At 39.9% G+C, this 24,401-nt stretch overlaps 3 protein-coding genes across 6 annotated transcripts; 2 read left to right on the top strand and 1 right to left on the bottom strand.

Annotated features, from left to right (window-relative positions):
* Positions 1-70: 70 nt before the first annotated feature.
* Positions 71-4,091, bottom strand: gmfg (glia maturation factor, gamma). 3 transcript variants are annotated; one of them, XM_056373155.1, is made up of 8 exons: positions 3,961-4,091; positions 1,876-1,983; positions 1,361-1,457; positions 1,181-1,230; positions 1,050-1,099; positions 849-931; positions 600-673; positions 71-257 (listed from the first exon to the last, which is right to left on the bottom strand). In XM_056373155.1, the coding sequence occupies exons 2-8, from the start codon at positions 1,876-1,878 to the stop codon at positions 186-188; spliced, it is 429 nt and encodes a 142-aa protein (XP_056229130.1). In that variant the 5' UTR covers positions 1,879-1,983; positions 3,961-4,091; the 3' UTR covers positions 71-185. The 3 variants fall into 3 exon arrangements, with proteins under 3 accessions (XP_056229130.1, XP_056229128.1, XP_056229129.1); XM_056373153.1 differs by lacking the exon at positions 3,961-4,091 and adding an exon at positions 3,593-3,611; XM_056373154.1 differs by lacking the exon at positions 3,961-4,091 and adding an exon at positions 3,534-3,552.
* LOC130167189 (protein Smaug homolog 2) lies at positions 3,616-18,999 on the top strand. Of its 2 annotated transcripts, none has more exons than XM_056373150.1 (13): positions 3,616-3,947; positions 5,294-5,817; positions 5,980-6,450; positions 6,651-6,893; positions 7,022-7,131; positions 7,452-7,538; positions 7,912-8,185; positions 8,458-8,543; positions 9,880-9,995; positions 10,247-10,445; positions 11,023-11,149; positions 14,172-14,255; positions 16,073-18,999. In XM_056373150.1, the coding sequence occupies exons 2-13, from the start codon at positions 5,622-5,624 to the stop codon at positions 16,099-16,101; spliced, it is 2,022 nt and encodes a 673-aa protein (XP_056229125.1). In that variant the 5' UTR covers positions 3,616-3,947; positions 5,294-5,621; the 3' UTR covers positions 16,102-18,999. The 2 variants fall into 2 exon arrangements, with proteins under 2 accessions (XP_056229125.1, XP_056229124.1); XM_056373149.1 differs by lacking the exon at positions 3,616-3,947 and adding an exon at positions 4,155-4,294.
* Positions 19,000-19,114: 115 nt separating this feature from the next.
* socs9 (suppressor of cytokine signaling 9) lies at positions 19,115-22,493 on the top strand. The gene is made up of 2 exons (XM_056373151.1): positions 19,115-19,277; positions 20,366-22,493. Exon 2 carries the CDS (start codon positions 20,530-20,532, stop codon positions 22,240-22,242), a length of 1,713 nt encoding a protein of 570 aa, XP_056229126.1. The 5' UTR covers positions 19,115-19,277; positions 20,366-20,529; the 3' UTR covers positions 22,243-22,493.
* Positions 22,494-24,401: the final 1,908 nt, after the last annotated feature.

Raw genomic sequence — 24,401 nt, 5'->3', positions numbered from 1 at the left:
TCAATTCAGACTTTAGTTAGAAAACAATATTAATATGGTTTCAATGCAAAACTGACAAATTAAAACATAATTGTGTAGAGTAAATCATTTAATAGCAATAGCATACACAAAAATTGAAACTTAAAATTGAAGGGCCTGTTTCACAAAGAAAGAGACTGATAGTTTAGGAAATAAGAGAAACTCATTCAGCGAAAAAACGACAGTTGGTTCTTCAGCCATTCCTCTGTCAAGTCGTCAGCGTTTCTTGTTTCAAAGACCTCAGAGTAAAGCAGAGAATGTCACATTCAAACAAATTGCACAACATTAAAGGGATGATTAACTGGCTAACTAGTCCAACAAGTGCAGGTATTAACTTAAAATGATTGTGTTTTCTTTTCTTGTTTTTAACTGAATAAACTCTGAATGCATAATTTCCATGTGATTCTCAGAAAATTAATCAAGTTCCAGATGTGGAATTTTAAAAAATGCAGAAATCGAGAAGGACAGATTTACCTATAAAGGCACTGCTCTGAACAAGGGTGGTTTATTTTTTAAATGACATTAAAATGATTAAAAAATACAAGGTGATAAAAATAGAGGTGAAATTTTGATATAATTACCTTTGTGAGCTCTGCAGCTTGGACCAGTCGATTCTTGCTGCCAGCGTACATCATCTGTTGCTCTGGCTTACATCCTGTTAAAATGCAGACGACATTTTTCCAAGGGATTCTGTCTTTTGACTAGTCAAACATAAATCAACAAACCCAACTGATGCCAATTTTCATAATTCTGCCTTCAGTTATTCTTCAAACAATAGTTCAGTCTATGGAGAAAGATCAGTTTTGACTTAAAAAAAGATTATTACTTACCCATTGGACTGGAGAATATGAAACAAAGAGGGTAGGACACCCTGCCATCATCATGGACATACTTGTAGCTGTACACAATGAATGTGCACTTTTGTCAAGGAACTTAAAATACAGTCAGTTTGCAGTCTTATTATAAATGCAGTGTTTGCTAATATACTTTGTGAGATTTTTCTCTATTCACAAGACATTCAGTGAGGATATCTGGGTTGCCGCTCTGGAAGTTCATCTCTCAACTCATCCAGTGAGATGTTCTGAAAGACAAAGTTGAGTGAGTGACTTTCAGCTTTGAATTAAATCATCTAAAAGAGAAAAATTACAATACTTTGACTTGCCTCATATTCCTCCTCGAGAATAACAAGCTGTTTCTCCATGTCTATTTTCACTAAGACATAACAATGAATATTTAGACTTTTGGTTCATGTTTATATTTGCTGATGCACCGATATTTATATGGGATTTAAATCCGTGTTGATCAAGTTAAAAATGTGTTAGAGTGGAGATGTGATACTTACTTAGTATGGCAGCATTGTTGGTCTCTTTCCGAAATCTAAACTTTTTCAGTTTATCTTTCAGACTTTCATCCACTTCACACACAACCAGAGAGCTTGACTGCAAAATGGTGTAAAAAATATTACTCAAACTGTGTCAATCTAAGAAATATGAAGACATGATCTTCCTGTGCTTCTGATAAAGTTAAGTGGATTGATCTACAGGACATAAATAGAAACAAAGAAAGAGGGTAAGAGACATCTGCTTGATCTGTTCAGATGTTCATGTCTATCCACCTTGCATGGATGCATGAAACATTTATGCCACTATTCTGACATATTGAGGACAGGAAATGTTTGTGCTGCAACAAGCAAGAATGTAGTTTCCTGTATGAAAGAGCGCGGGGGACGTCCAACTTGTCGCAGTGGTAAAGTAAAAAATATATATGCATAGATACGTTTGAGTGACAGTTCATCAAATCCAATAAATTTCAACAGAAAAGCAAAATGTTTCCAACAATTGCATCAGTTTCACCTACCATTCTCAAAGGATTCCTTTTCTGCCTTCCTGTCTTCAGGGTGATACTGCCTTGCTGAAACTGTTTGCGACAGACTGACAGCTACTCTAAGTCTGTCAAGAGATCCTCCTTAAGATGGCAAGGGGAGGACACACAGAAAGGACAAGCATTAGTGCTGCTTCCTCTTTTCAACAGCACGAGATGATGCCGACATGAAGCTCAGCCGTGTGTTGTAAGAAACAGTGTGACCATCTTTTAAAACAAAATAGATCAAGGAAAAAATACGCATACAAAACCTGTAAATGTTAGCATGACAGAAGAGAGTGGGGTGTTTAACTTGAATAGATCCATACTGTTTGTAGCTGAAACAGAGCAATTTTACCATAGGTTGTGTATCACTATCACTTTACTGTAGGATTCTTCCAGCGTTGGTTACAGTTACTTTCATTTCCCATTAACTCACCCGAAGTAAATCAAATACTTGAATCCTTAAAACTAACAATACCACATTATAAAAAATACTCTTAAGATATAAAGTCTCACATTCACGTTTATAAGTCAAAGTATAGAAATATATGCAATAAATTGTACTCACTGTTTTTGTTGCATTGCAACTATACTGTCGTGGTGCATAATGTTACTGAAGTCGATCAGATTATAGTGTATGTTTTCTAGGCATTTGATCATTGAGTCTTGCACTCGCTCTGTGTTGCACTTTGTGCCACTTCCCTGCATGTTTCAAACTGTAGCCTACATGACCCCACTTCAGCACACACTACATGACTGTCATAGCAATGTCACTGTAACTGGAAGAACAGGTTTATTATCCCAGTGAATATCTTACATTACATTACATTACATTGGGTGCAGTTGGGGTTCAGTGGAGGAGGAGCCATAGACCAAACCACCAACCTTATAATTAATTAATGATCCTCTATACAACCTGTGCAAACTAATGTATCACATACAGCAAAAAAACTGCTGCTATACTTCTAACTAACTTTAGGTCATGTTGCAGCTCTGGCCACACCTCAGTCTGTGATGTCACAGCAGGCCTTTTGCCAGTCACAGCTGATAGTGAACACCTGCTGTAACAACTGATAGTGGCCAGAAGACATTATGCTTAAAACCCACTCTGAAGAAACAATTCAATAGTTTACTGTAGTGCTGAAATGGTAAGCTGATTCATTTTTGATAGTCAGTTAATCATTTAAGTCATTCTCAAGAGGGCCTGTAGCTCAGATCTTAAAGCATGTTGCCTATCAATTGTGGAATTGACAATTTGATTCCCATATGCTTGAGCAAGGCACTTAAACCAAATCAGCTCAGAATCAGTGTGTATGTGTAGTAGGCAAGACATCTGTTATATCCTGTCCTGTTTTCTCAGTTCCATAAAATAATAAACAGAATAGCCTTGTGTTGATTCAACATGATATGGTTAGGGTTGGAAACATGGTGGTCATTTTTCCTCATTTCTGAGACTAGTGGTAGACTAGGACTAGGTAACTGGTTACTCAGTTACAAGCCACGGAAAATATGATTTTTCTCTCATACTAAAACTTGTATCATAATATATATATATATATATATATATATATATATATGGTTGTCGTGGTTTTTTTTTCCTATATGAATATGCCCATAGTGTCTATTTTTACTACAAAAAAAGTCATGTTTACCTGTTAGAATCGGAACCTTTTTATTTACCAGACTGTGGGCGGAACACAACAATACGTACCGTCCAGACGTATGACGATGTGCCCACGTCTTACGTCAACTCAAAATCGAAGTAGATTTCTCCAGGCGTACACTCTTTATTTTCTGTATTGCAATAAACATTTTTGTACGTAAATTCTTAAACACGGTATGTTTGAAACCGCTGCGGCCTGCCGCTGTAAAGGAATACCCTTAAGGAACAACACGTATGGGATTGAAATCTACGCTTCTTTCAGCTAAGCTAACGTTATTGCATCTATTAGCAAAACTCGCTAGCTAAGAAGCTAGCGCTAGCTGTTAGCTATCCTACCCTACCGTCGAGCTAGCTATGCATTAGCAATTTAGCCTAGCTCGCTAACCAGTGACAACTGACAAAGGTAAACAACAAACCTTTTGAGTGCGTTTTTTGTAAATCTCCACTCTTATAACTTTATCTTGTTAATGAGCTACAACGTGATGTCGATTAAAACCGCGTTTCAACGTCCCTGTTTGTACCGCTAAGATTGAAGTACGAAGCGGAGAAAAGGGGCAGCAACAGCGTCAACGAAAAACAATACAAATCCCGAATCCCTCATCACCGACTAGGCCAACCGAGCTAACTCTGGCTAACCGCTACCTAATGCTAGGCTGCCGGGTGTAATGTTAGCTCATTTCAAGTTAATAAACCTCGCAGGGATAATCACAACATCAGTCTGCTGACCGGAGCTCTTAGCCAGACACTCAGGTTTGTCCTTTCATCAAAAGTATAGCTGTTAATGTTACAGGTGCTACCATTTGCAGTGTTGGCAGTAAGTAGTTTTGACATGTAACGTTACCTATGAAGTAAGTATGTAGCAGATAAACTGTGTATTATAAGTAGCTGTTGAAATTACTGGACACCAATGACAGCCCTTGTGCTCAAGATTGCAGCCTATTTCAGTGTTATGCGTTAAGAATTACTCTATGTTATTGGCCTGGGCTGTTATCCTGTGTATAACATGTTTGGCACACCTTTTGCGAATGACTTGCGCCTTTATCATTATAGTATAACTCAAGCAGCAAGAGCAATATTGGCAATAGTCTCTGTAAATTGATAAAGTTTAAGTAAAGTATAAGTAAAAGGTTATGTAAATCCTTACATTAACTTTGACATTTCTCTTATCTCACTTTATTGTGAACCTATCAGAGGGATTATACACATTGAGTCTCTTTTGTAACTATGGGAAAGTTATAAAACTCCACTTGTCATTCATTGAATGTCATAATTAGTTGAAGCAGTCTGTTCGTCATGTAATGACTGTGTGTGCCATCATCTCTTATGAATGTAATATCCATGTACCTTCAGTTTAAAAGATCAGTCTCCCACAGTTAGTTCAGTTTTTCACTCATCTAAGCTGATGATCCATCTCCATCATCAAACAAAATCACAACTCCTTTGTTTGCAAATCTGGGGCAGAAAACTCTGTCCCCAAATATTAACAGAACTGTCATCGGCTAACAGGGAGCCCATGTTCCAATATTAAATCTGTTGTATGGACAGACTTGATTTGTCAAAGCACTCATCTTCACATATAAAAATGTGATTGGTGTGATAGTGAATGCAGTAAAATTAAAAAAGCCAAACTAATTTGGAAAGGATGTATACTGAATAACTATTGGGTTGGTTAAGATTTTAAAATTGAAGAAAACATTTTGTGAATTCGGACCTAAGGTTTCTCTCTTTGTCTTTTTGTTGATTTAATAGGGCGCGGATGATGTGATCCTGAACACGCAAGAGTGAATAAAAAGATTTTCCTGTTTGTGTCATTACCAACTACAATTGACACACACTTTCAGCCTCACTTCATAAAACAACTTTTCAATAATCCACACGGCATCCCTGTCTGCAGTTCTTTCTGCACCTGAACCATGTGAGGGCCCCTCGGTCCAGTCTGAGGGGATCCCAGGACTGTTGCAAATACGACCCCGCTGTGCGGGGCGAGACTGATCCTATCTGTGTTTGAGAGAGCAGTCTTTCCAGTAGCCCCCTCCTCATCAACACATTCCTGTTCTCCTTACTGAGGAGACACGCCATGATGTTCCGAGACCAGGTAGGTATCCTCACAGATTGGTTCAAAGGCTGGAATGAGTGTGAACAGACGGTGGCACTGTTGTCCCTTCTGAAGAGGGTGTCCCGCACCCAGGCTCGCTTCTTACACATCTGCCTTGAACACTGGCTGGCAGACTGCACAGAGATCCACATCCTTGAAGCTGAGGCCAACAATGCAGGTAGCTGAGAGTTTTATGAGCCTTTTGTGCTGTGCTGTCAGTTATCTCTTAGTATGAAAGACTGTTAGGTATATCTTTTTCTACAATTGGAGATAGCTTATATTAAATCAGTAATAAAAGATTAATCACTGGTGAAATTCTCTGTTTTCCCATTGTCATTAGCAATTGTCAGCAAATGGCATCAGGAGCCAAAGGAGAAAGTGGTGTCCTTGCTGCTGTCACATCTGCCTCTGCTGCAGCCTCGCAACAGTGAGGCCAAGTGTGAGTATATGAAGCTGCTGCAGAAGGTGTTGAGTCACACTATCGAGAGTAGCCTGTTTGTGGAAGAAAGCAGACAGCTGCTTTCCTATGCTCTCATCCACCCTGCCACTACACTGGATGACCGCACCTCTCTGGCCATGTGGCTAAACCACCTGGAGGAGCACCTATCCAGTGGCTATGCACCCCGGGCCCCATCCAGCCCCTACCACCCACGCCAGGGCTCAGATGAATGGCCCAGCTCGGCTGAGGCTCTGGACCCTGGCCTTGGCTGGCATGACAAGTCTCCATCGTCCAGCACATCTCCAGCAGGCCAGAACGGACACATGCCATTCCCAGGCGGGATGTCCTCTCCCATTAACAGCAATAACACAGGTGATGTTTCTCATTCACCTATTATTTTTTGAAATGGGGAGAAAGTGCAGACAGGAAATAGTTTGGTATGACTGACTGTTTTTATGAGACCACTGTGGACATAACACCCATATTATGCAAATAGGGAGCATTTAGTTAAAGTGTTAGTGTCAGAATGTAATTTCAGTTTTTCCTCATACCTCGATTGTTTCCCTTGCCAGGTCTAGGTGGGCAGATGCAGCCCAGCCCTCTGAAGAAGTCCATGTCCGTTATTCCTTCCAGTCCCCAGGCTTGTGGCTCTGAGTGGGTTAGCCAAGATGATGCAGGTGGCCGGCAGAACTTCATTCCAACAGACCATGCACCCCTTTCACCACAGAGCAGCGTAGCCTCCTCAGGCAGTGAGCAGACAGAAGAACAGGGCTCCACTCGAAACACTTTCCAGGAGGATGGCAGTGGCATGAAAGGTCAGAGTTCATTACCTATCCGAGCCAAGGGCACTCATGGCATTCGGCTCTGGTAAAAGCCGTGCACAGCCAACAGCTGTGATGATATAATCCAAAATGTAACATGACTTGCAATGTGTTTGTTCTAGACGTTCCTGCATGGTTGAAAAGTCTCCGCCTTCATAAATATGCATCGCTTTTCTCCCAGATGACCTATGAGGAGATGATGATTCTCACAGAGCAGCACCTGGAGTCGCAGGTTTTTAAGCCTCCCTTTACACACACTTGGGCAGGGCTTTGACTATTTCACCCTCCTTATCAATCGTGAACATTACTGTCCTCAAACCTGATGATACATCAACTCTCAATGAGGCATGAAATTAAGCACCGCACCCTACAGTTATAGCAAGCCAGTCACACATACAAACGGCGTGATTTTGCCTTTGCCCCTTGGCTTTAATGAAACAGATGGTGATTAGCTTTGTTATTTAGTAACTGTATAAATTGCCCAGTGTTCCCACAAGAAATGACTTGCCTGCGTCTCATGCCATCTTGTTATTTCCTATCTCTCCTTTTTAGAATGTCACTAAAGGAGCACGGCATAAGATTGCCTTGAGTATCCAGAAACTGCGAGAGAGACAGAGTGTGCTCAAGTCTTTAGAAAAGGTAATTCAAATGGGATGATGATGTTCTTCTTGTACTAAAAAATGGGGCAATAGTGTTTTGTCCTGATGATTTTTCAGTCGTACTGATAAAAAAATGGACTTGAGTATGTATTCATTGATGATCATGTGACACTTTTCCATTGGGAAATCCCCATTCTTCTTTTGGCACAGAAACAGACATGGAGCAGAGCTGTTAAGAGTGTAATACATTCCTCTAAGACATTTAAGGCGGGGAAATGTTTGTTCTTAAAGCTTAAATCCAGATTTACAGTTTGGATATTTTCCTCTCTACTCTACAACATCAGCCATGCGCTCAAATTGTACCTCTCTGAATAGCTTATACAGCATGTGACACTGAGCTTGTCTCTTGTCAGGATATTTTGGAAGGAGGAAACCTACGTAACGCCCTTCAGGAGCTGCAGCAGATCATCATCACACCAATTAAGGCCTACAGCCCACCCAGTACAGCACAGCCTGCCTTGGACACTGCCTCCTCCCCGTCAGAAGCCACAAAAACAGGAGCAGATAAAGAGCCAGGCTCAGAGGGCTTCCAGTCCCACAACCCACCTCCCTGTGATGGAGACTCCTCAGCCACACCCATCTCAGACGGCGATATTGCTGGACAGTTCACCCGTGTCATGGGCAAAGGTAAGAATATGATGGTTTATTTATTTATTTTTTTTAATTCCTGATAAGACAGTGTACAGTGTAACAAAATACTGTAATAAAAATGATTTAGACATTTTATGTCAATGTCAATATTCAACATAAAACACATAGATACTTAAAAACTTATCTACATTTATATCTATATATACATATCTTTATATACACATACCCTCATATATACAAATCCACAGATTTCCCTCAGATCAAAATGGACACAAATATATAAACCCTGGCTTTTTTTTTTCACGCAGTGTGCACCCAGCTGCTCGTCTCCAGGCCAGATGAGGAGAATATAAGCTGTTACCTTCAGCTCATTGAGAAATGTCTGACACATGAGGTGAGAACCTGCACGTTAATTATTTTAATTTGCTGAATATATTTAATGATTTTACAGTGTCGTAAATATCTTAGAGCGCCAAAAGTTATACCTTTAATAATACCTTAAAAGTATGAAATAATAATATTATCATATAGACAAATGCACATGAATTGTTAATAAGAGAGAATCTTCTAGTCATCTCTAGCTTTTTTGGCTTGACTGCTACAGCAGGACCAGCCCTATAAACACAAATGTCCATGACTGACTGACCGATGGAGTGACACCATTGGTTACCCAAGTGTCGTGTGAGTCATAAGGTTACACCATTGGTCTGCTGGCCAGGTGTTGGAGTTTCCTCATTAGTCGCGAACTAGCAGTGTTGCAGTCCTGATTTCATGCAGCAAATCTGAAGAGCAGAGAAGGACAATCATAACAGGGCTACAGAGAATAGGATTGGAGTGGAGTGGAGATCGGGATTAAAGATGTGCAACCGGACTAATTACAAGATTGTAATGGATAATTCAACCAGAAGGAGATATAAAATATCTATATCTATATCATAAAACCCTAAACAAGAAGAAGAAGCAGTGTTGCCAACTTAGTGCCTTTGTCACTAGATCTCCCGACTTTCCCGACCCTTTTACAGAGATTTTTCAAAAAAGCACATAGCGACAAATTTGGCAGCTTTTTGGACAAACCTTAGTGACTTTCCAGAGAAGAGTGTCGCCAGTACTGTTCTTTGAGTATGAGGTCGGCCTCCGCAGACACACCTCTCTATGCTGACAGCATGGCAGCTGATGTGAATTAGCTTCGAGCGTTTTCTCTGAGTGATCAGTTTACAAGTAAATATAGCTGAAATCACAGCACAGCTGTTGTCTTTAACTCGTTCTTTGTAAAATACTGTATATGTGAACACAGAGTAGAAGAAAAGCAAAGACATAAAAGCCTGAAACCAGCTGACACTAGGTTGAATGCAAATAGCCTACAACACGGTCATATACTTGTTACTTGAAATGAAGAATGAAACTAACCTTTTGGTTTTGAAAATCATAAATTTCAGGGTATCTCTGTGGCTCACCTGGTAGAGCGTGTACCACATGGACTTAGTCCTTACTGCAGCGGTCATGGGTTTGAATCCAACCCACGGCCATTTGCTGCATGTCATTCCCTCTCTCTCTCCCTGATTTTCCTGTCTAGCTCTCACTGTACTATCAAATAAAGGCAAAAAAATGCCCAAAAATATAACTTAAAAAAGAAAAATCACAAATTTCAAAACCATCTCCCGAAACCTTACTAATGCTCTTTGAAAGCTGATGCCTTTTTTTTCTCTGTGGCCCTTTTCTCTCTCTGTCAGGCTTTCACAGAAACTCACAAGAAAAGGCTGGTCTCCTGGAAGCAGCAGGTCCTCAAACTGCTCCGCCTGTTCCCTCGGAAAGCTATGCTGGACATGCCAGTGTACCGACAGAAAGGGTAAGACTCTGCTGGTCTTCCATTACCTTTGATCTCCCTATTTAGCGGGGAAGATGTCACACCAGATGAATGTCTCCCTGCACTCATATCTCCCTTCCCTTTTCTCTTTCACTTTCTCTACCTTATTTAAATAATTAGTCATTTCATATGATATAGTTTCAGCAGTTGAACAGACTTATCACTGATTTCTGATGTATGTTCCTTTTTGTTTTGTTTGTTTTTAAAAAAATCTTTAAATTTTTTTACTCCAGCTGGACGTACGGGTCCAACTCCCTCCCCACAGCAGGCTCTGTGAGTGGAGGTGTAGGGCGAAGAGGGCAAAGGCAGTTCCAGATGACTCCTCGTGGACTTCCAGCCGGGCGCATAAGTCTTCTGAGTCCCGGTGGGATCGGGGGAGCATCTCCACGCCACACACTCACTAATCCTGTGCTGGCAGGCCAGGGTAGACAAGTTAGTATTCCTGTCATTGGATGGGCATTTTAATGCCAGTTTGTGACATGAAGCTTTCTGTAAATTGCGGACAAAATGGATTGTATTTATCAGTTATGTCAGTTTTTTTTTTGTCTTAGGAGATATTTGATTTTTTTTTTTTTTGTACTAAAAGCTGACTGCACAGCCAAAACTAGTTATTTAGAATAATCACAGCCAAAACTAGTTATTTAGAATAATTCAACCTGACTATATTTTTTCTCTTCAAGACTTTTTAGCACAAGTTTGTGTTTTTAGTTTTTCTTCAATATTTCTTTATCACTATACCTGAAGGTATTGACCCACATATTGGAATGCTCAAGGAGTCATAATACACCTTAGTAAACATTTACATTGAAAGTGAAAGAAGTGAAAAACGAAATGCCTTGGCAGTTTAATCAGCACTCACAAGGCAGTGCAAGGGGTTAGGCAGCATATGTTGATACAAATTGATTCATTATCATAGCTTAAAGAGTTTTTGCATCAGGATTTAGCTGAAAGAAAAACAAACCAGAGTCAGTGGGAATCATTTAATGAGAAAATGTGTTTTCTTCTATAGAATTTGTGGTTTGCCAACCCTGGGGGCAGTAACAGCATGCCAAGTCAGAGTCGTAGCTCTGTACAGCGGACCCACTCACTCCCTGTCCACACATCCCCGCAAACCATGCTCATGTTCCAGCAGCAAGGTATTGTGTGAGGTCATGCCTCTTTGATTCTTCATTAACATGGGTGTATGCTCTCACCCACAGCCTATCTCTATCCTTGCTAACATTTTGACATACTTTATTCTTTGACAAAAGGTAATTACAGCTGTCAGTCTTGCCTCCTTTAATCTCCTGTTTACATTTCAAGTATTACCTACATATTGCTCATCAAGAACTCCTTTTATTTTCAAAGTTAAATTATTCTTTTCAAGCTAAACTGGAAATGGTTTGTTTGGAAGTGGCAGATTTGTTTCTGATATTGAGTTTTGCAAGCTATATAAGCTACACAACTTTTGGGGAAAAAAATAGCCATTTGGTCTGATGCCAAACTAGAGGGCTGCTCTCCCTCTGTGCCAAGGACAAAATAACGAGACAGCTTAGCGGCATGTTTCAGTAAACAATCAGTCACCTCAAACAATATACTTAACCTTTTGGTTGCTTCATCTCATGTGCCAGACGCCACACTCAAGCATTGCCAATTCCTCTGTGATAATTTTGTCATGTTTTAACGGAATTGATGTAAACGTTTTCCATAATTGAATAGTGTGAAACCCAAAAATTCATAACTTTAACTGGCCAGCCTCACATTGTTATAAATTCCATGCCTTAAATGGAATGTATATCATACTATTGTTTTTAAAATAATTTTACCGAAATCCCAGTTTGGATATTTGCTGTGTTTTAAAGAAACAATAGTGTTAATGTTTTTCATTCTCAAATTAAACTTTTCACAAGACCATGGAGACCATAAGTTTCTCCTAAATCATTATACATGAGGTCATAACTGTGTGTGAACAGTTCCACTAAAGTGTTAGCTTGTACAGTTCACGGTATGCTGTCTCAACATTCATGGTTAATGCAGTGACAGCTAAAAGGGATGAAAAGCATTGGTGTCTTTTTACCAACCAGGCTACCTCTGATATGGTGTTTTGCTTACTACACCTTTCTCCGTAAACAGTGCTTCAGTTACTAGAAATGACATGTCTAGCACCCACACAACATGCTATATTACACCTTGTCAAGTGTATTATTTTGCTGATTGTTTTAACTTAAAAATTACAACAAAAATATAATACTTTGCTTCTTTTCTGACTTTTAATATGCATTTTATATTGCACACATAAATGGATTGTTAAAACTGATTTTTAGGAATCATTTCATAGTAAAATATAGAATCCACCATAGACCTTCACCTTCACTCTTATAAAATCTTCTTTATAAAGATAAGGATTACAGAAATATCTCACCTTTCTAGGTTTACTGTAACAGATCATAGAAAACCAAGGAATCAAACATACAAACGTGTACAGAGACCACATACAACAAATTAGGCAAGAACTAGAGGGAGTTCAGTATTAAAAGATATGTTCCTCGATAAAGAGACAAAAGTATTATAAGAGTTTATTCTTCTGGGTACTCCAAACAATCCAAAATTAAAGCTGTGTAGGCATCACTCATCTCTGCACAGTCTTGCAGCTGAATATAAGGACTTCACGCCAAAATGGTCATCGCTGGCCTGTGTACTGTGAATTCACTTTGAAGCTCACTCACACTCTGTCCCTCCTCAGACCAGTATTACATATCGTATCTGCATCCACTTGAGACAGATTGCAGTTTACGCCTGACATCAGAATACATCTCAAGTGTGTCCTGAGTGGTCACATTTTGGTTTGTAAACAAGTGAAATATAAGATATGACTCATACTAGGCAAAGGAATACACACTTGACTTTAGCCATAGAACTAGGGAAGAGGATTGCAGAGGCAATCTAGTACCCTTCCTCAGTGAATTGTCTCACCCACTTACATGAACAGATTACATACATTTAAATTTAAACTCAACTTTTATTTATTCATTATTATATAGTTTTTATATAGTCGCATGGTGAAAATAATTTCGCCCTTTGGTTTTGTTTGCTTTGGCTTGAATTTAGTCAAACGGATTATCAGGTTGTTCATTGGTTAATGGCATGTTTCAGCAGTAGTTACGTGGCTTGAGTCTGTTCCTGGCACTCAGGGGCATCTTTTAGATGTACTGTTACCATAGCATTTTCATTTAACATAAAGAAATATTAAAATATAAAAATTTTAAGAATTCTATTTGTCTGTGAGTGTGACACACTTTGTGCACTTTTTACTGGGCTCTTATTTTTGTAGTTTTGACTATGATTTTTGAAGCTTAAAGCTGCACCAATGTTGGTACACTCACTTCACAACCGAGCCCATTATAATAAGCGACTCAAGTAATCAGAAGATGAAACAGTTTCAAACTAAAATCAATCATTCAAATTTGATTCAAAATGAAGCTAAACGTAGCTAAAAGGTTCATTATAGTGTGTTGTAAAACTGTGCAAAGCTGAAATAAGAATTAACTGCAAACTCTAAAAGACATTAACAACAGAGTTGAATAATGACTTAACATTCAATAATGTTTTAACCTCCAATTAATTGGATTACAGTTATCTGTGCACAGTAAAATGGGCCAAAGGTTTTGTGAGCATTCCTATGTCAGCCCAGTAGCCAATAAATAATATGGTTAAGCTGTATACTATTAACGGTCGCTTGTAGTTTTTGCAGTGTCAGCACAATTGGATTTGATTCATCCTTACTAAAAGCAGATTCATCATGTTAAATTTTGTTTGTTTTTTTGGGCTAATGGTACAACTACTCAGTGCATTTAGTATCAGTCACCTTGTTCTTATTATCAGGCCAACGAATTATCTGAACTTCACATTACCATAATGATAGCTATTCTTTAGCGCACATAAAGTGGTAATTTTTCCCTCAAACCAGATAAAGCATACTTGTGTCTTGATAATGGAAACTGTTGTTTTCCAAGTGAAATTGGCAAATTAATCCTCTGTGGACATTATCTATTAAGAGCAAAATATACTGGTGCTTTTGTAAATTTAGAGCGAGAAGAAAAACAGACTTTATGGCAATCCTCACAGTAATTTAAACCTTAATCTTCCTTTGGACTAAACTGTTTTTACTCATTCCCTCAGAATGCCAAGTTCCAGGTGCTGACCTGGAGATCAACCCCACGCTGGAGTCACTGTGCCTCAGTATGACAGAGCATGCCTTAGGGGGTAAGTGTCCTCAACAGCCCAGTACTAAATAGGCAACTGACTGTTAGACCTCACACAACTGACAACTATACAACAGCACCTTATTATATTATTATAATAAGGCAGTGAGAGAAAAGGTTTTATGAGCAGGCTGTGTCCATCGGGGAAAGCAGTACAAACTAATTTGTTCACACACATGCCCTACGCAAACAGAGATGAAACAAAATCTGTTGATTTTCATAATACACATTTCCTATTTGTGTATTAATATTAATAACATCTGACTTATACAATATAATTAGTCAAGTCACAGGCAGGTTCCCCTTGCAGAGAGAGAAAGGCGCAGAGATACCTCTGTGCTTTGTACTGTATGGTGTACTTGAATGACAAGATTTGCATCATCATGTCAAACAAGCTCAAGGCTCAGTAGCTCTGTATTATTTTTCCTGAGTATTATGTGACTGCTAGACAGGTATTCCTGTTGCATGAATTTGAGTTAGATGGAATTTGGGGAATTTAAACTATTTTCCTTCCTTTCCCAGAGACACATTAGGTTATTGATGTCTTTTTGTGTCCATGTGTACAGTTTGAAAGTACATAACCAGTCAAAAGTTTAAGAACGCCCCCATTTTCCAGTCTTGATTGAAATTCCAGCAGTTCAAGTCCAGCGAATAACCTTTAATGGTATAAAGGTAAGCTATAAAAAAAAAAGTTTTCCTGCAGTAATCGAAGTAAATGAAGCCTTTGAAAGTTAATGCAAACAATTCCTACAGGTGCCCCAACTTCTGTTGATGATTTACAAACCCTTTGTCTTTACAAAGCCAGTGTTGGAAAAAACTGTGTTACTACACTCTCTGATGCATTATTAGGACAATACTGTACTGCAGGAAGTAGTACTCTGTAGTGCTAGCAGTAACAAAGGAAGACAGACTGGTTGGTGGGGGGGTTCATCCTACAGCGAGATAGTGACACAAAACAAGAAGAAAAGAACGAGACAGTGTCTTCACATGATGAAAGAGCAGCACAGTCTCCAGACTTCAACCCCATCCAGCTGGTTTGGGATGAACTGGACAGAAGGTGAAAGCAAAGCGAACTACAAGTGCAACACATTAGTGGGAACATCTGCAACAGTATTTTATTTCCATTGTAGAAAGAACATCTTGAGGAGTGTGTTCATCTGCTGGATGAGTCAAAAATTTAGATTGAATTTAGTTCAACAAGAAGATTCCGTGATTCCTTGTTTTTAAAATCCCAAATTGTGCATTTGTTCTATGTATCAAAATTTCAGAAACACCGAATTCACACTGAATAATGTAAATTTAAATTTAAAAAAAAATTTAGCTATTCTAAAACTTTTGACCAGTAGTGTAAGTTTAGCCTGGTTTAGCTTACTTTCTGGGTTAGTAGAAAATGCAGTGTGCGTTTACTTAATTCGCTGTTTCACTGTTAAAGGGAAATTACATATAATCAAACATCCTGTGGGCTTTTGATGAAAGGTATTGTCAGGATATTGTACATACTTTCATTCAGCTGCAAGGTGCATTTTTCCAGCTTGTAGAAGGAGCTGTTATTAATCCAGAAATGTATCTACTAAATATAGGATGTGCTAAGTTCAATGGCAGGCATACCATAAAGATCTATGAAAGGTATGCAATGAATATAAAGATTAATGGACACATAAGAAGGCATCGATAGCTTTTTCTGCCCATGGGAAAGGAGGAAAAGTAGTAGCACTCTTCAATAGTGAACTACCCTTTCAAGGATGAAATGTGAATGGTGCCATATATTTTATGATTACAAATGTCTTGAATCGCGTTTCTTTCCAATCTCCTCCACAGATGGAACAGACCGGACATCAACAATATGAACAGAAGAAAGGAAAAATACACTTCAGTTGAGGCCTGTTCAGTTCCTCATCACCCAGCACAAAGATATACGTATGCTTAAGAAAACCAGGCAAAGCAGTCACTACAAAATGACAAAAAAACTGTGTATATGTTCTCTAATATTTTTGTACTTTATTATATACAACTAAGTTTATTAAAAATGGAATACAGATGATTATTATATTGCAGGACAGAGAAAAAAAAGGTTAACTGTGCAAACTGCTCCATGTCACCTGCAGGACTGTGACATGATGTGCAGAGGCTCAGTTTGCCGTGGTCTGAGAGAAAAATGGTGGATTGGTGCTGTCTTAAAGGGGTTCTGCCCTATGAGTTACTCTTCTTTTCCTCCTGCCATGGAGCAAGGCTTTCTATCCAGAACACGCCGACAGCCACAGCCCCTGCACCACATAATGTGTAGATTCAGAAAATTTCCAGCCAAAAGTAAGGCACTTTTATTAAATTATCTCTAATATTAGGCACTAAACCGTAATTGGCCCGGGGATACATTCAATGAAAGGTTCCACTTGTAGACAGGTGTTGATATACCGACACCAATACACTTCCTAGCAACCCGAATTGTTCTATAACCAGTGCTAGTGAGAGCTTGTCTTGGTTGAAACTTGGACTCCTTTCCTTGGTTCTTTTTATCCTCTTTAGAGAAACTGGTTTTTGTGGCAAAGGTAAGAAAGGGAGGACCAAAAGGATTGAGAAAAAGCTTGTAATTCAACTGGAGGCATACCTGTTGTCTTGGTTGTTTTCCCTGAACACGTAGTTAAAGTAGAAGTGACTGTCCTCCTCTAAACTTCTACAAAGCCAAAGAGAAGGGTTGTACGATTGTTAATTTGAGAAGGATATTTGTAGTGAAATGCAACAGAATGGTATACTTTTGTAAAAAGAACAGCAGTTTGAAGAATTTATGCCAGCTGCAATTTGTCTCTGTTATTTTATGCCCTACTACAAATGATGATGAATCTCATTTTGTGCCGAGGAATCCCCAGAGGGGTGAATAAGGGCTGGTGTGGTTTGTACTGTGCAAGAGCTGATTTGATATTGCATTGATAAAAGCAAGGAGGGTAGAGTGTTTTCAATTTACACTAATGCTGGGTGAGAAAACTAAATGAAACCCATTTCAACCCTCTGGCCCCCTTATGATTGGCTCTGGAAAATGAAGCTTGATCTTCTAATAAATGCTCCAGAGCGCAGCGCCCTCATCCTCACAGTGCCCTCTTCCTCAAACGGCCAATGTGATGATTTGATGAATCATACTTTTCAAGGTGCTTGACTATGTCCATATTTTCTGTTTGTGTCTCAATGTGTTTCAGTCTCAGAACCCTAACATTATCATGTGGTATCAGTGTTGAATCAAAAACAGTCTTATACAGCCTCTGTCTTTGAATGTGGCAGAGCGGAGGTGCATGTATGTGTAATATGGTCTTAACTTTTGGATCACTTTTGGTTGCATCATAAGGCAGGGATAACCATTCACATTTTATTTAAGCAGAGCCATAGGAGGTCTGTCTAGTAAAGATGGTTATTTACAGATATCTTTTCCAATTGTATTTTTTACTCTCCCTTGATAATGATAACTTATGCTTATTTTCTATAATCGCATGTTTTGCCACACTAATACAGCACTGTTGTAGATAGAGGACATGGTGGTTGATGGTGCCCAGTGTCACCAACAGCTAGAGAGCAGAAATCTTGCAACTAATGTTGTATGTTTATATCGCCTAAATGTCACTGTTTACATCTCTCTGGGATAATGCCCAATTCATGTTATGTGATGTCATGAATACTCCATTGTCTCACTATGTAACACATTAAAGAACTGAAGCCTTCTCGCACATGAGCTGGCTGGGTAGAGCCTGAAAACAGAAGCCTTCTACCCCTTACTCCATGGACTCCATATGAGTCTTAGTAGATTTTTCAAGTGATAACTGTATGACGCATGTAACACCTGCTTTTTCTGGTCATGCAGTGATGAGAGAGAGTAGCTTTCCTGACCTTGTGATTGAACTGTTAGCTGTCATGTCCTGATAAACTGTTCATGTGGTGCCTGAAATGCACAGCTCCAGTATCCTCAACAAGTTGATTTAATGGTCTTGAGTAGTATTCTAGTCATGGATTTCTTCAGAGCAGGCTCTTGGATAGATCTGACTTACTAAAAAAGCATCACACTCATGCCCGCAAAGGACTTCAGTGAGTTAGCAATGCTGACAACTTTAAGATCTTATTTTTAGCTATTCACTATACTGTATATCAATTGTGTTATGTTACAAATGGCTCAGATTATCCTTTTCATAGCCTCTGTAGCTTTGGACAGCCTACACATAACTGCAAATAGACACAGAGGTACAATGCAATGTGTCTGTGCATAATGAAGATGCAGCAGGGGATGACAATGCTTATCTGAGCCACAAATGATGTGATTATGAGTAAACTGAACACTAATAACAGGCCAAGGAATATGTTTACTCCATGTTTACATTCCAGTGATGCATGAAATGAGTTGGGAAATGCACTTCATAAGTTCAACCGGGTGTATTTTTTACATACCAAGCATCCACTAGGAGGTACAGAGCCTGTGTCATATGGAGACTTCTACCAAGTGGTCCTGAGATCATGTTAATGTCCCTGCCAGGCTTAATTATTGAATTCATGCAGCCAGCTGTAGGCTACATTGCATATATTTGTCTTGTACAATTTATATTTAATTCTGATGACTCCCAAGACATTTTCTAATATTTTATGAACCTTTTGCATCCCATGCTTACACTCTACTTTTTTACTGTCACTCATATGTGTGAATGGTCTGAAGTGCAGCATCCGTCGGATCACTGACAGTCCAAATAAAGAGGTTCAGTTCTTTTGCAACTTCACTTGTGGTTTGTGTTTGTCTACTTACTTTATACACATTAGACACGCCTTTTAACAGCTGTCATTTTTTTATTGCTGTCGTTTGTGGTGTAAAAGGCGCAGTTATGTTCCGACGTTATCGAAGAAATTACTCCAATTACTTTTTACATCCGGGTTGCACGGTTTCAGCTGTTCAATTATCAAGCTAATGTGAGCTAGCCGCCTTGTTGTTCCCGTCATTAGTTCCATCTTAGAAGAAACAGAAGCTTTTCAGTCGGGAAACTTGATAACAACTGCTAAGGTATGTTTACAGTTTATGGTGTTGTCGGGAAAGCTAGATATAAGTAGGTATAAGTACAATTTAACCTTTCTTCCTACAGGAAAAAGTGCCCAAGTTAACAGATAGCTAGCTGCCTTGCTAACTTAGCCTGCCGGCCGTAAACAGCTGCTTGCTAACGACGCTAGCTTGGAAGCTAACGTTAATGTTATCACTTGGTATGTTTTACTGTTAAGGGATGACTGAGTCGCCGGTTTACCTCAAGACATTTGACATCTTGCGAGTGTTTAACGCTAGCTGCCTTCAGTTGCAGTGGAAAAAGTTTACATTTCTAATTTTAATTGGTCATTTACTTTCTCCCGATAATGTGACTTGTGAGAGGACAGCCACATCCCATTTGCTGGGATCGTGATCTTTTTCGAGTCAAAAGGAGGAAGTTGGGTTAGCACAACAACTGGGTTAAAATTGTTGTAGTTCTCTGTCAACTTATTTTTTTTAATCACAGTCCCTAAGCTGTAGCTAGCCTATAGACTGTTTTCAAAAAGGGAAACCCAATTGCTCTCTGGTTTTTGAGTTTGTCACCGTTGCAACTTACGGTAAAAAAAAAAAAAGATGGGTCTAACGTAACTTTGACTTAAAGGACGCTTCAAATCGTATGAAATCAGAGCAAAGAGCATCACATTTATGTCAACCTTCTTTTACCTGTTTCTGACTGTCTGACATTTGTGTGCTTTAATAATAGGCAGGATATTCTAGGTTTTAAGGAGTAAGAATGGACTCCATTTACAGTTCTGCTGAAAGCTAAGATAAACTAATGCAGGCTGGACCCAGACAGCTTTACAGCACAGACAATTTTCTCCTAGAGCTGGAGGCCACAGAACTAACACTGTGGTTTGATAAATGAAACTGGATGTTGGACGTGTGTTGGCTGTTATTTCTTTCCTTTAGTTGCCTAATATACCTAAAACAGCTTTAACATGAACATTACAACCTTCATGAAGGCAGAATTTTAAGCAGAGCTGTTGTCTCCGATTGCATCAGTTTTTGATGTTTTGAAGTAAGTGTTTCCAATAACTTCAACATTTAAGCAGATCTCTCATTTTATTTTGCAGGTTCTCTAAAGTCTGTGGCCACAATGCATAGACAATGATAATTACGTCTCATACAAGGGATGTGGATGGGAGACTTCCTGCTAATAGCTAACTGCATTTACAAGTTATCTTTTGGCAAGTCCCTGGAGCGGCGCAACTTTTGCCATTTCACCATATAATCCATCATGTCACTACAAAAAGAATCAGGGAACCGAGGGAAAGATCGAGAGAGGGGGGCCCGTCCCAAAGTGAGACAGAGCCGGTCAGAGGAAAGACGAGATACAGGTGTTGGACGGAAAGGCGGAAAGGGGAAGAAAAAAGGCCTTGCCTGCCATGAACCAGCTGCTGAGCGGCCTGTCAGTGATGGCTTTGAGTATGGTGAGCTGTTAAGTGACCTAGAAACCAGGGACCAATCCTCCTCTTCTCCTCTGAAGGAGAGTTGGAGATGGCAGGGTTTGGAAGTCGCTGCCTCTTTACTAGGGCAAGAACGGGTAACAGCCAGGCCAGGGCTGGGAACAGTCAGCTCTGTCAGTGAGTTACCTGCAACAAGTGATGGTGAGAGCAGGGGGTCAAGCAGCAGTCGCACTCTCCGGCAAAAAATCCAAGATGCAATGGGGCAGTGTTTTCCAATAAAGACGCACAGTGCAGCAGCACCAACACCACCTCCACAGGCTCTTTCATCATCAACCGCCTGTGCCTCCTCAAGGCGGAAGATCCATCTCAGTGAGCTGATGTTGGATGACTGCCCTTTCCCTGTAGGATCAGAGCTGGCTCAGAAGTGGTATCTCATAAAGCAACACACAGCCCCCATTACCCAGCCTCCCATGCTGGATTCTGCAGTAGTGTGCAGTGCCCCAACTTCAGCCATGGCTACTGTGGTGGAGGATGTAGATGACAGGTTACGAGAGCGCAGGCGCATTAGCATTGAACAAGGTGTTGAACCACCACCCAATGCAGAAATCCACACATTTGAGGTGACGGCCCAAATTAACCCTCTCTACAAGCATGGCCCTAAGCTGGCTCATGGTATGAATGAGTTAGCCGGGGCTGAGAGAGCCCCTGCTCATCAGCAACAGCAGCTTCTTTTCCAAAGACAGCAGCAGCACCACCAGCTGCTACTACAGAGTTGTTTGGACACTCTGGATGAAGTGGTGGCCTCAGCCTCAGCCTCAGCCTCAGCCTCAGCATCAGCATCAGCCTCAGCATCAGCCTCAACATCAGCCTCAGCATCCGCCTCAGCATCCGCCTCTGTCCACACCTGTGATACTATCTCTGACCCTGTGGTTGACCCAGAGGTTACAGTGACCAACATGCCCTCTAGAGCCATACTTCCTCAGACTGAGCATCACAAATCTCAAGATGGCTACCGCATTCACACTCAAATTGATTACATTCACTGTTTAGTTCCAGACCTGCTGCAGATTACCAACCTCCCATGTTACTGGGGGGTCATGGACCGCTACGAGGCAGAGACGCTGCTGGAGGGAAAGCCCGAAGGCACCTTTCTCCTGCGTGACTCTGCCCAGGAAGACTACCTCTTCTCCGTTAGCTTCCGCCGCTACGGCCGCTCTCTACATGCACGCATTGAACAGTGGAATCACAATTTTAGCTTTGACGTGCACGATCCCAGTGTCTTCCACGCTTCCACAGTTACAGGATTGCTGGAACACTACAAGGACCCCAACTCATGCATGTTTTTTGAGCCCCTGCTGTCTAACCCCATCCACCGCACACAGCCCTTCAGCCTGCAACACATCTGCAGAGCGGTCATAAGCAGCTGCACCACCTATGATGGCATTAACATGCTTCCCATTCCAAATGCTTTGAAAAAGCACCTGAAAGAATACCACTATAAGCAGAGAGTACGTGTACGGAGAATGGATACCTGGTGGGAATGAAGAACAACAACTGACTAAAAGAAACTACTAAATATATTTTTAATGCAAGTCTCTCATAACTGAACTGAACAATGAGACTTGCTTCACTCTATCTGGCTGTATTAACCTACACTGCACTGTACTTATTTATTTTATTCCTGCTGTACATGTCTTAACAATTGTACTGAACTACACTGATGAGATAATATGTAATCTAACTGATCTTGCACAGTACAAGTTCTTTATGCTCAAATTAAACAAACTTATTTTGATATGTGGTGTTCATAGACCTACCTTCACACATCATTTGTGTTTTCAGCCGTGGTGTGAATCAAGATGATTATAATAATAGAGTTGTTCATCAGTCACGTGCTGAGAAGGTGGAATACATACTGACAAAGTTTCCAACTTGTTACTTAGGTGTGGAAGTGCAGCACGTCTGCTGTATTAATCATTGGCTCCCACATTGAACCAAGAGCTGATTATAAGGGGTGAGAGGTAGGTGCATGTGCTACCTGCTCTCATTAAAAAGCAGAAGTCTTGTTCTAGAATATATATTTGTCACACACTGCTCACATTCATTTTCGAAGTGGTGGTTTCATTGCAGGGTACCATGCAAAGAATGATATTACACATCTACTAGTAAATGAATGCCATACGCTCAGGTAATACATCATTCTGCTGCCTTGTTTTCACCCCACATCATCATCTGTGGTATCTCCTATGAGGTAAAATTGCACGCCGCCAGTGCCAACAGTCTTCATTAGTTTTGAAGTAAAGGATCAAATGTATCCTTCACAAACTGATGAAGGTCACAGGTGAAGCCGCTGTATTACCAGAATTCAAATGATTAAGGCCAGACATCAATGGACATTATTTTGCTCAAACACTGACTGCTGTGATGTGCAGTCCAAATCTACTCTTACTTAGTCCAGAGGTTTGGCCAGGCTGTGTTTTTTTATTCTGCGTGTAATTGCAGTAAAAAAAAAAATTATCTTGCTTCTCTACTTCCTGCTGTGCATATTTTAAAGAGGTGGGGTGTCTACACACTAATCTTTCATTCCAGCAGTTAAGTGACAAAATTACCGTAGTGAATTAGCACTGATGAATCTTAATTAACAGGAAAAATGATGGGAGAAGGAATGTATTTTGAGGTTTTTCTGGAGTTTGACATTAAGCCAGTTACAGCGACAAAAAACCTGCAAGCTTTGTAAAGATGAATCAGTCCTAAGCAAAAAAGGCACAGAGGAGAGGTAATGATCAAAATGCACTATATGAACCTAAATCAAGGAGCAAATGCCCAAAGACAGTGTATGGGAGTCCAGGGTATAGTGCACTGTATAGTACATGATATATACCTACATGCTCAAAAAATATTGGCAAATTAACCAAATATAAAATACAAACTTGCATCTCTTAAAACTCTTAAATGGCAGACAAGAAACATCAGTATGTTTGAATGTGCAAATAAAATGAATGACTATGCCACAAAAGAAAAAAAAAACCATGCTAGACCGACTTTCATTTATCTTATTATCTTGGACTTATTCATAGATTAATTACAAAATTTACCTATGCAGTAGAGTCATTTCACTGCTGTGTGTGAGCAGCATTTTGTATTAATGAAACCACACAAGAGACCACACAGCTAATTGTTGTATGCAGTAAGTAATAATCACGTAAGACAACCGTCCCAGTGTTAATGGGAAAGCATGGAGAATGGATCCCAGTTCATCTTCTGAACCACTGTGATGCTGCTTTCTCCTTGAGATGGGCGATTTGACACGCTAGATGCAAATTGTTCATGACAAGCACTCATCCACTAATGAAGCTGCTATAATTTAAACAGCAGATCCAAGGCAGCATTGATGTCTGCATTCAAAATGCAAAGTCTGGACCTTTGACATTTGTATACTTAATTAAGTCACTATAAAAACGAAACTATAAAATAAGATTTACTGCATTGGAAGACATTTGACCTGTCATGCATACACAAGTGTGGCCTACACTACGAACTCTCTACACATGCAATTTCAGTCCCTTGACAGCTCAAGGCTGTTGTTTTATATCTCCCACCACCATCTAGTATTCCTGGCAAGTAAGAATAAAATGTGTTTTTGTGTCTGGGCCACATTTTAATGTTTGTTTATTAGGTTTATTTTATAGATCCCACCTTTCCT

The sequence above is a fragment of the Seriola aureovittata genome, chromosome 4 (assembly GCF_021018895.1).
Source record: "Seriola aureovittata isolate HTS-2021-v1 ecotype China chromosome 4, ASM2101889v1, whole genome shotgun sequence".
Taxonomy (NCBI): domain Eukaryota; kingdom Metazoa; phylum Chordata; class Actinopteri; order Carangiformes; family Carangidae; genus Seriola; species Seriola aureovittata.
Note: the sequence above shows the minus strand (reverse complement) of the source record. Positions and strands in the feature narration are given on the sequence as shown.